We start from the raw sequence: 12,535 nt of genomic DNA on the forward strand, positions 1-12,535 counted from the left end.
TTATCTGATATTTCTTAGTCATAAAACCATGAGAGCACTCACTCTAGAAAAGGAAAAGTATGTAGCAGAACAACCTCAGGGAACTTCTCATTTCTATAGAGCCCTATTTGGCACAGCTCAGGGATGTTTACCAGCTCCACCTATGGGTAAAAACAAAACACTAAGAGGCAGAAGAAAGGTCTGGTGTTGGGGTCACTAAACTGACACTAGAGAGAAAAGTAAAATAATGTCTTTAACAGGTACTTTATGAGTCATGACATATGGATCTTTAAGTTATCATAACAGCAATTCTTTATTGCCTTTAAAACACATGAATGTTGGTGATTTTCTTCCTGTGTAGGAAGCTTCTTTTGAATATCTACAAAATGAAGGGGAGAGGCTGCTCCTGGAAGCCATGGATGAATTGGAAGTTGCTTTTAACAACACGAATGTTCGCACCGACTGTAACCATATCTTCCTCAACTTTGTACCCACTGTTATCATGGACCCATCAAAGGTATTTTTCTTACAGTTTCTCTATGAGCACTAGGAAAGAGTTATGTGTATTTCACATGAATTTCGAAGTGAGTACTTGTGTAAGTAGGTCCAGTTGTTTATCTTTAAAGTTTGCAGACTGCTTCTAATTTCTGGGGAGTGTCAAAAATTTGTTGTAGCCTTTAGGAACAGTCCTCTTGGTGAAAGGGTGTGCTGTTAGCTTGCTGGTCATTTATAAGCTGTAATAAAAACTCTGCATTGGTACTAATATTGTGATAGTTGCCACATTAGTGATCATGCTTTATATTCTCTAGGATTTCTCTTCTGGAATAATTATTTTTTCTCTATTAGGCTTGGGCTAAATTACTGATACTGTGTACTAAACTGTACTAAATGTTAATTCGTTGGTGGCGTTGGTGAGATAAAGCACTTTCTAAAATGTCTGACCTATTTTTTTTTTTTTTAGTGTTTTTCTACAATAAGAGAATTTGGCTAATAAGGAATTTCACATATACTATGTCTTATTTTCTTCCCTGGGGCGCTTTGTTCTAAAATACATTCTATATAATTTAAGGAAAGAAAAAAAGATAATTCTGTACCTGACTCTTACCTTGGGTACAGCAAGAACAAGCTGCTCTATTTCTGCTCCCTCTGACTCTGTCGTGATATGATGGAGCTTAGATAGGATGGCCAGTATTTCCCTTTCTCCAGATCTATTGTAGGCATGTACTTTTGATTTTTCTCAAATTTTTAATGTCAGACTTCCTGCTTCCTCCATTCTAAATACCCACATGCCCAGGCGCTGCTTTGCCAATCATAGACAGCTGTCACTTTCCTGTACATAGAGATTGTTGGCTTTCATTCCCTTGAGAAAAGAATGGATAAATATCTCTTAGTGGCAAGCAAATGTGAGAATAAGGAAGTTAACTCTTTGAAACCCATTCTCAATTAACATTCTGTGGTGCAGAAGCAAGCTTGCAAGGTGGCACAGAATCATTGGAGGTGGGGTGCTGTTGGCTCACTCCTGTAATCCTAGCACTTAGGAGGCTGAGATCTGAGGATTACAGTTCAAAGCCTGCTCATGCAGGAAACTATGAGATTCATCTCAAATTAACTGCCAGAAAACCAGACGTGGTACTGTGGCTCATTAGCCTTGAGCAGAAAAGCACAGGAATAGTACCCAAGCCTTGAGTTCAAATACCCATGACTGACCCAAAAAAAAAAAATCATTAGAGAAAGATGATTGAGATTTTGTAGGACACTAAGGAAGTATTTTAGAAAGTTTTGCTTTTGTATGTCAATAACAAAATCACCTATAAAATCACTTAACTAAAATAACTCCTAACTCTGAAAAACAAGAATACTGAGCTATAAGGTATCATAAGATGTAAAGAAACCCAGGAGGTCCCAACTCTTTAATTCCCTTTTGGACTTAGCAGTGACCAAACTTTAAGTTTAGAGAGAATGGTATAGTATAGTCTACAGATTGCCTTTCTTTAATTCGTGCAATTTACCAGTAGACATATATTATCAAGTTTAATAAAATTGTATGGAAAAAAAGCTCATGGTGGTAATTGCTATGTTGATTTAAGGTCCTGTAACTGCAATGAAACATAGTTACCATGCATATAAATGCTACTTAATAGCTATTTAACTAGAGATTTTATTCTTATTTGGGCTTTTGCTTAAATCTCATGGCTTTTAATTTTAGATATTACAGATCTTTGATATAGAGTAGGAATATAATTGGGAAAGGGGAAGAAATTGTACAGATTTAGGTGTTGTTAGTCAAAGGAAACCACTGAAACGCCAAACCAGCAAGAAATTGTCCCTGACTTGTTCCAAGCAAGAATAGGTTGTGGAGAAACTATTTGACCACTTTTTGTCAGGAATATGTGTGGTGTACATCTCCACAAGCCAGCATCTTTTTCCACTTTTCCTTTCCCAAAGATGGGCAGACCTTAACCAGGTCTTAGTTACAAGATATTGAAGTTTTGTGCTTGGTGATGTGTCTGTGTCAGATTGAGGAATCTGTGCGGAGCATGGTAATGCGCTATGGAAGTCGGCTGTGGAAATTGCGCGTCCTCCAGGCAGAACTGAAAATCAACATTCGCCTGACACCAACTGGAAAAGCAATTCCCATCCGCCTCTTCCTGACAAACGAGTCTGGCTATTACTTGGACATCAGCCTCTACAAGGAAGTGACTGACTCCAGGACAGCACAGGTACAGTAGTCAAGCCAGCTCTTCCCCATTCTGTTTGGTCCTACAGAGAAGCCACTTGTCTTTGTTATGGAAAACCCAACCTAACAAACCCCATTGGTACACTCTTTCAGCTTAAGTGGTTATGTGAACTTGAAAAACCCTCATTTGCCTTATAAAATAATGCCTATGTTCTTAGTCATGGCAGTTATAAAACCCTCAACATTTTGCCACATACTGATGAACACTAGAAAAATGCCAAATGAACCTGACTCCACATGTAATTCTGCAATTTGGGGTTGTGTTGGTTTTTTGTTTGGGCTACTTTAGCAGTCTGGTCTTCTAGTCATTTTTCTTCTTTGTTTTCAGTGCAATTAGACAATTCTTTGGCAAGTAAGGAAAGGAAAATTGTTGGAGTATGTCACTAACTTCTATCTTGAAGTAGTAAAACTTCAACATAGTATAATAAATGAGTGTCGTACAGTGGCTTCATATTTCTCCCTATGCTTCTCTGTTTATATACATCTTTACAGAATTCAGATTTGTTTTATCTCAACATGGGAACAAAGTGTCAAACTTTAATTTTTTTTTCAGGGAACAAATACCAAGAATACAAAGATGAAAAATGACACAGTGTACAAATTCTATGATAATATTAATGTCTCTTTTTTTAAAAAAAAAATTAAAAGAATTCTTTTTTCCTGAGCACTGGTAGCTCAATTCTAATCCTAGCTATTTAGGAGTGTGAGATCTGAAGGATTATGGGTCAAAGCCATCCTGAGCAGAAAGATCCTATTTCCAGTTAACCAGCAAAAAGCCAATCTGGAAGCATGGCTCAAGTTGTAGAGTACCAAGAAAGCCTCATACTAAACCTCATACTAAAGCACTGTGGCTCATGCCTAACTACTCTTGAGGCAGAGAGCTAAAGCCAACAGGAGCAAATGTTAGTGAGACCCTATCTTATAAAACAAGTTGGGCATGGTAGTTCTATAGTTTCTTCTAGGAAAACATTTTTTTCCCCAGTCTGGGGTTTGAACTCAGTGCCTAGGCACTGTTTATGGGTTTTTTTTTTTATTTTGTTTTGTTTTTCCCCTCAAGGCTAGCACTCTAACATTTAAGCCGTAGCTCTGCTTCTGGCTTTATTAGTGCTTAATTGGAAATAAGAGTCTTAGGGACCTTCCTTCCCAGGCTGCCTTTGAGCCACAGACCTCAGATCTCAGCCTCCTGAATAGTTAGGATTAAAGATGTGAGCTACTGGTGCCCAGCTGGAAGCACATTCTTGTAAAAATAAGATGATTTGAGATGTTAATGTTTTGGGTAAATATGTTTGATTTTCATGACTACTTCCTTTTTCTTTTATTAGCAAGCTCCTACATTTTCCTCATGCTATCTAGTGGTGACACAGGATCATGAAAGGTATAGGTGCCTTATCAGAGCTTAGGTGCCTGGCATGAAATCAGCACTCAGGAGGCATGTGAAAGAATGACACTGTTAACCTGAGGGTTCCTCTTTTACTGTGATCTTGCATATTTCAAGAAATCCTGCCAGGGCTGGGAAGGTGGCTCAGTGGTAGAGTGCTTGCCTTGCATGCTCGAGGCCCTGGGTTCAATTCCTCAGCACCACATAAGCAAAAAGAAAAAAGCCGGAAGTGGCGCTGTGGCTCAAGTGGTAGAGCGCTAGCCTTGAGCTGAAGAGCTGAGGGACAGCGCCCAGGCCCAGAGTTCAGGCCCCACGACTGGACCCAAAAAAAAAAAAAAAAAAAAAATCCTGCCAGAAGACATTTTCATCAGGTTCTTCAGCTGAGAGTTGAGCACTGCTGGGGCATTCTTTGTGATCCCAGGTTTGCTGGGAACTGAACAACCTCCAGCCCAGTTCTTGTGCTCCCAATGCCTACTGGGTGCATATTGCTAAGCTTTTATCTTCTTTCTGTAATGAATCATTAGAGGATTTAAGGTAATATAGTGCCATGTCTGACATTCATATATTCATTAGTTAACTTAATATTTGTTAACTGCTTGGAAATTTACATCCCAATGGAAAAAGATAATTTGTTTCTCTGAGGCATATGTGCCATCATAACATGAAAGTACAGGGTTCTAAGGCAGCAGACTCTGGGGCAGAGATCATTTTCTAAGAGAATCCAGTCTCTTGTAAAAGGGGAACTATATAACAATATACACATTATCACGAACTTTACTGGTTTTTTATTTCCTGTATTTTTATAGTCGAAAGTGGAGCTAACCTAGCTAGCTGGTTATTCAAAGGCTTCCATTAGTCCCCTTTACCTCTTGTCCTAGCACACCAGTTATTCATTCTGCCAATAAGGAGATGGGTTGACTGGCTTCAGTTTCACTTTTCTTATGTAATCCTGTACACAGGTCATAATAAACAATGTTGACAGGTAGTCAGTCATAGTAAGAAGAGAGTTTGGTAATCTATTGCAGAAGTGAATTAATTTCTAGCATGTAGTACAAAAGCAAAATAACACTTGTTATTTGTTTTTTGCATTAATGGGGATTAAACTAGGTCTCATGCTTGGTAAGAAAGTACTCTACCACTTGAGCTATGCCCTTAACCTCTTCAGATTTTTTTCAGTTTCATTTGGTTTGGGTTTTGGGAGAATGATACTAGGGTTTGAACTCTGGGTCTTGAGCTCTCCAGGCAGGTGTTTTGCTACTTGAGGCACTCTGCCAGCCCTTTTTTGCATTGATTAATTTTGAGATAGAGTTTCCCTTTATGACCAGGTCAGTCTGGCCTGTGATCCCTTTTGTTCATGGAATGCCAGTATGCATTCCTGCATCCCCCCACTGTTTTTCCTTAGTATCTTGGGAGGATAGGCACATACCACTCTGTCCAGTCCTGAGTTATGATAGAATCCTTTGAACTGGCTTTGAACTGTAATCTCTCAGTCTCTGCTTCCAAAGCACCTAGGCTTATAGATTTGAAGTACTTCACTCAGGGTTTTTATTGTTGTTTAGATAGTATTTTGCTAACTTTGCCTAGGTTATTATCTAACTTGTGATCCTCCTGCCTCTGTCTCCTGAATAGCTAGGATTACAAGCTTGCACCAACACATCTGCCTAAAAAAAAGCATTTTAAAATCAGTCTTTGTTGAAACACTGTTAATATGTAGTAAAATGCACTCCTTCTGACAGCAGTACACACTTGTTTGACTGCATCACAATCATGATAGGGAATATCTCATGATTACCACAAAAGGTTTTCCATTGTTCTTTTCAGCCTACCATCTCCATTCCAGGGTTGACATTGATTTGCTTTTTATTATCATAGACAGGTTTTTCCTGTCCTAGAACTTCATATAAACAAATGGAAAAAATACACATTATCTTTATCTGGTATTTTTTGGTTTAACATAATGTTTTTGAGATTAGTTTATATTCTTTTTAATTGCTACGTAGTATTGCACTTTATGGACTGACTGAATGTTTATATCCATTCTAAAGTGGATGGAGCTTTATCTCCTCGTTAAGGGTGTTGGGAATTCTATAATAAGCATTTATTTATAAATCTTTATGTACATATATTTTCTTTTATTTTGGATAAATTTGTAAAAGTATAATTATGGGATGATTATGAGTTCTAAGCCAGCCTGGGTTACATAATAAGCTCTCAAGAAAATAAAGGAAAAGAAAGGAGGAGGAGGAAAAACAAGTTGTTTCTTGTTTTAGATTCCAGCAGTAATATATTCTTCAACTCCCTTTCTCAGTAAATTGTTACATTGCTTAACTATGAACAGTCTAATTTTATTCCAGACCTTCGCAAAACTCAGTCTTATACCCTTCACCCACAGGTCTTGTCTCTTTTTAGGAGAAAAGAAATGTAGTTCCAAGAACGTTCTGCTTTTACTTACTGCATTGGAGTGAGTGAGTGTGTGTGTGTGTGTGAGAGAGAGAGAGAGAGAGAGAGAGAGTGTGTGTGTGTGTGTGTGTGTGTTATATCCTTGCCTTACATACCCTTTGACTCTCTTTAATATGACTGTTTCTACTCTTACATTCCTAAGACTAATTTTGTCTTCCACATTGTGACTTTTTCCCACCGGTCTTGTGGAGGAGCACTGGGAGCTCTATAGTCTGTGGGCTTTTAGGTAGTCTAAGATAAGTTTTGCCCACAATAGGACCTGATTGACAAGTCAGCCATAGGGGGCTAAGAATTCACTAAGCTGAGCTATCCCTAGGGTTTAGGAAAGTACTTAATCCCATTTTTATGCCTATATATCAGGCCCACAAATCTATTCATTAATGTTAGCATGTGCTTATATTTTAGACCTGAACAGATATGTGGGTGTACACATACCCTTTCATCCCAATCTCCATTTGCATTCACTGTGTTGGGACTCTATATTTTATGTATTCATACATAAAGTGCCTAGTTTAGTGTTATACAACCTCTGAGCACTCAATAAATATTAATTGAATTGAAATAATGGCATCCCTTATAAATATTCATAAGCAAATAAGACTAGCTAAATATATGGAGTATGAAGTACTCTTCTAGAAATATTTGAGTTAAAATGATTAAAAACTGGCATGATTTCATTATGTGTCAATATAGGTATTGCAGGAATTACTAGTTATAGACATACTAGAGAGAAATATGTGTATAATATAACTTTATAAAATGTAGTTATTTTACTATAGGCTATATCTTACTGGCTCACAAGAACTTATAAATACCTAGAAGAAATCATCAAAGCTTTTGTGTGGCTAATAATACTTATGAAGCACTTTCTAATCAAGTAAAGCATAATGACTTGGTAGAACTTTGATCTGACCTTAGAATAAGAATTATCTTTAGTGCATAGGACTTAAATACTGGGACTGCTCGGGTTAGTTGATACAGTTTATTTCTGAGTATTTGGAATTCAAATCACTTCAGAAGGGAAACATCCTTAGTACATCTCTGAGATGGGAAATTTGTATCATGTGTTCTTAGTTTCAACTAATCCAAAAAGAAGAGCAGCTTGCAGTACAGGGCTGGTTATGTGTCACATTTTTGGACTTTAGCCTATAAGGAACAGAGAACACAACTGTTCACAATGTTTAAGAAACTGTTTAACTCACCAAAAATCATTTTCAAGGAGGAAAAATCCAAAAACCTATAGGGAAATATCTGATTTTTTCCCTCTGTCTCTTAATTCTGCATACCACTTTTTTTCCCTTACAGATCATGTTTCAGGCATATGGAGACAAACAGGGACCATTGCATGGAATGTTGATCAACACTCCATATGTGACCAAAGATCTGCTTCAATCAAAAAGGTTTCAGGCCCAATCCTTAGGAACAACATATATATATGATATCCCAGAGATGTTTCGTCAGGTAAAGGTGCTAATAGTGGAGATTCTGATATGTTCCAAGAGGGCAAAGTTTTCCTGAATTTCTATCACATGAAGCTCTGAATTAGAAAATAGTACTTCCAAAGTGTCTCAACACTGTTTTCATTTGTACTTTGTTCAAGATTATTTGACTGACAACTCAAATGTTGAGTGGTTCTTTCAGAATGAATGAGGGGAATGGTAAGACTAGAAGTCTCTCAAGTAGAAGAAAGTAACCCAAGACCATGTGTCTGTACTGGTAGCTTATAATGACCTAAGTGAAGAGTTTTATACATTTACTAAATCTGTATTCAAATTAAGGGTATTAAAAGAGAAGTACGAAGCTGTAGTTCTCATTTTCCTATTTTCCAAGATAACCCTGGTTCCTAGCTGATAGCCTAGGCTAATATGATGAGAATCAATACAGATAACATAGACAAATGAATATAGACTTCATGGTACACAGTTTAAAGTATAACTTCTTTTGTGGGAGATTTATTATAGCTGAATAAAAACTAGCATGAGAAAATATGACATTATGAATCTCATCCTCTATATGAAAATAAATTCCTTTGATCTATATGGTGAATCATCTCTATGCTGCAGCTTTTTCTTCCATCAATAGTAGGCAAGAAAAGTATTTCACCAGCAGAAAATACAACAGATAAAGAATAAGGTATCAAAAGAATACTGAACTTGTTTTTAAAAAATTCTATGAATATAGGATTTTTCCAAGTTTCCTAGCAATACTTCCAGTATTATAACATTTGAATCTTAATAAAGCAATACATGTGGAATTGGCAGATAGTCTATAATTCCTGTATTCACAAATTCAAGGATTACCTTAATGTAACCATTCATTTGCAAGTTCTGTCTCTTGAAACACACTCACACACACACATACACACATACATGCGCACGCGCACACACATACATACGCATGCACGCACATATACATCTCATTTCATGATTTCCCTTTAATAGCATTGCTAGCCTGAAACTGAGTGAGGGTTATGTTTCTGAGTGTCAATGCTATAAATAGAAATTTGATCCTGTGTGATTTTTTTTTTTTTTTTGTCTGTTGTGGGGCTTGAACTCAGGACCTGGGTGCTGTTCCCGAACTCTTTTGCTCAAGGCTAGCACTCTACCACTTTGTGCCAAAGCTCCACTTCTGGTTTTCTGGTGGTTAATTGAAAAAAAGAGTTCCACAGATTTTCCTGCCTGGGCTGGCTTTAAACTACAATCTTCAGATCTCAGTCTCCTGATTAGCTAGGATTACAGGTGTGAGCCACCAGCACCCAGCCCAGTCTGTATAATTCTTTTTTTGTGATTGACATAAACACAATAGGACATGTGGGTTTGTATGAGTCATTTGGACTTTAAATGTTGCTTTAAAGTATACAAAAAAAGATGTGAACTAGTTCCCACTTCAGAAAGGATTTGTTTCATTTATATAGAAAGTTGAATATAGACATCATAATGGCCTCAATCTGGCTTTCCTAGATTTTGTTTGTTTTTAGCTGAATATGTGTTTTACTCCCCCTCCCAACTCCTTATTTATTTTTTTTTAATTTTAATATTTCCCGGGTAGTGTTAGAGCATTTGTTTTTTTTTTTTTTTGGTCATGGGGCTTGAACTCTGGGCCTGGGCGCTGTCCCTCAGCTCTTCAGCTCAAGGTGAGCGCTCTACCACTTGAGCTACAGCGCCACTTCCGGTATTCTGGTGGTTTATAGAGATAGGAGTGTCACGGTTTCTCCTGCCCTGGCTCGCTTTGAACCGCGATCCTCAGATCTCAGCCTCCTGAGTAGCTAGGATTACAGGCGTGAGCCACCAGCGCCCGGCGTGTTAGAGCATTTGTATTGGCTAGTGACCTAATTCTGATTCAGTTTCACTCAGTAGTTTGATTTTGCTGGAAAAAGACCTGACTTTTTCCATGCCAAAAAATATATTAAAAATAATTACAGATCTGTATTTAGTGATAGTGGCAGTAGAACATTTAGTCTAATGTTTGCATTCTTTGCAAAGCACTTGACAAAGAAAGCAAAACCAGGTTGACTGAGTCTTAATAATTACTTCTGTTCATATTGAAATGTTAATTATCACTGATTAGTAAAAATTCTCTCCCTCACTAGTCTCTGATCAAACTCTGGGAGTCTATGTCTACTCAAGCATTCCTTCCCTCACCTCCATTGCCCTCTGACATGCTGACATATACTGAACTGGTGTTGGATGATCAAGGGCAGCTGGTGCACATGAACAGGCTTCCAGGAGGAAATGAGGCAAGTATTTGAAACCCCTTCTCTCGTTCCTGTTTCTGTGCCTATTAGTACCAGCATTCCTTGAGTGTTTATTAAATAGTATTAAGATCCATGTGACACAGGTAGTATGGTGGTCTTGGTACAATTCTTTTGTAAGGCAACACTGAATGGAAATCAAGGAATTAATGGTAAAGCTTTCAGGTGAGATACTGATATTACAGTTTTGCTTTTTGAAAATTACAGTTTTTCGCTTTTTGAAAAAGTTTTATTTTCTAGTCATACATACATACATACAGAAATAGTTACAAATGAAGTAATTTTAGGTCTAAGATTTTCTTCAAAATAAAAAGATATGAAGGTGGAGATATAGATCCATTAAAGTTGATAGGTGATAGGTACATGAGAATATAGATTGTGTTCTTTTGCGTATGATTAGATATTTGCTTACTAATTGTGTGTGTGTGTGTGTGTGTGTGTGTGTGTCGTACTGGAACTTGAACTCAAGACCTGGCACTGTCCATTAGCTTTTTCACACAAGGCTGTCGCTTTACCCCTTGAGCCATAGTTCTACTTCCAGCTTTTTGCTGGTTAATTACATCTAAGAGTCTCATACTTTCTTGCCCAGCCTGAATTTGAACCACCAACCTCAGATCTCAGTGTCCTGAGTCCTGAGTAGATAGAATTTAAAGGTGTAAGTCACCAGTGCCCAGCTTCCTTTTTTTTTTTTAAGCATATCTTCCATGCTTAATTCATATAATCTGGCCCAATTGTGAGCATCATAGATACATTCTTTTTAAAGGCAGTCAAACAGAACTAGGAGTTTAAACATAAAAGAAACAGAAAACCCATTTTTTGATAGTTAATACAACAATGCATTTTCTAGCCCTAGCATCCTTTCTCATATAGTGACATTTTAATAGTAATATAAAGTCATATTCTGCTGTGTACTGTTCTCCATGCCAGAAATTCTTCTGGTTTTAACATGCTTCTACTATATAATTGTGACAATGATAAAAATAGTATCATAATTGTAGATAAAACTCATTCCTTAGAGCAATCTTGACTACTGAGTATTAGCCATAAACAGAACGTGTAGATCACTAGAAATAATATGCAGATTTTTGTGTTTCATTCAATATCTTTTTCAGAAAGTTTTTGTCTGTAAACAAGGTATAGGCTATTTCTGTAATACAGTGGGGGCTGCCAAGAACAGATGACTTAGTATTAAGGAGGAAATAAGCATTGGACCAAATGGAGAGATTCAGACTTGTGGAAGTTTTAATCTAGCACCTCAACAAAGGCAAGAGGATGAGGCAAAATTCTATTTTATATATATATATATAATATATATATATATATACATATACGATATATACAAGAGTAGATATATACTTGTCAACACACAAAGTTGAAGCAGAGATTTGTGCGACTGTATGTAGCATCTGCTTAGTGAACTCAGCAGCAAAGGAAAGCTTCATTGTACTAGACTTAAATTCTGATTCATTGGGCTACTGTTCAGGAATGGAAGGCACCCTTGTGAACATGGAGCTGAGAGTAAAATGGTTTAACTAATGTAATTAAAACACAAAATGAGATTTTGGCCACGTGAAAGCTAGCTGCAGTGCTGTGTGAAACCTCTTGCCATGATCTTTCTCTCCCGCTTTCTCTCTACTCTTATTCTATGTTTGAGTGAATGGAGACTGGGGGAATAGTGAAGTCCCAGAGGGACAGAGCTCTGTTCTTGCTGAAATTACAAGCACAGAGCTGCCTGGGCATGAACATGTAGTGTTTACTCTGCCAGTATGAATACAAATAGTCTTATTATACGGGACTCTGTACCCAAAGACCACACGCACGCGCGCGCACACACACACATACACACACTCTTTCTCTGTCTCTCTCACACACAGACATACACAACACACACGAATAAAAAAATTAAAGATTTTTTTTAACTCTTTAAGATCTAACAAACCTGAGGGAGGGAGTGACACTGTTCAAAAGGAAACATACTCATTACCTGACTCGTGTAACTGTAACCCCTCTGTACATCATCTATACAATAAGGTTTAAAATAAAAAAATCCTAATTAAAAAAAAAAAGATATAACCTTGTGGAAAAGGGGATGACTTAAGTAGCTAAACAGGACTATAGCTATGTGCAGTAATCTAGTATAGGGCCCTATGTTTTCTTTTGCCCAGTGCTTTAATGGTTTTGAACCGGAATGCTACTAGCATTTATTAAGATGATTTCTTGCTTTTTATCA

At 37.3% G+C, this 12,535-nt stretch overlaps 1 protein-coding gene across 2 annotated transcripts in view; it reads left to right on the forward strand.

The window, feature by feature from the left end:
• Acaca (acetyl-CoA carboxylase alpha) overlaps positions 1-12,535 on the forward strand; it is a 243,975-nt gene that overhangs the window by 141,868 nt on the left and 89,572 nt on the right. For both annotated transcript variants that reach the window (XM_013013338.1, XM_013013339.1), the window contains 4 exons: positions 341-496; positions 2,496-2,699; positions 7,860-8,015; positions 10,144-10,290. In XM_013013338.1, coding sequence (XP_012868792.1) covers positions 341-496; positions 2,496-2,699; positions 7,860-8,015; positions 10,144-10,290 — 663 coding nt within the window. The remainder of the gene's footprint in view (positions 1-340; positions 497-2,495; positions 2,700-7,859; positions 8,016-10,143; positions 10,291-12,535) is intronic.

This window comes from Dipodomys ordii, unplaced genomic scaffold (genome assembly GCF_000151885.1).
Source record: "Dipodomys ordii isolate 6190 unplaced genomic scaffold, Dord_2.0 Scaffold19, whole genome shotgun sequence".
In the NCBI taxonomy this organism is placed as follows: domain Eukaryota; kingdom Metazoa; phylum Chordata; class Mammalia; order Rodentia; family Heteromyidae; genus Dipodomys; species Dipodomys ordii.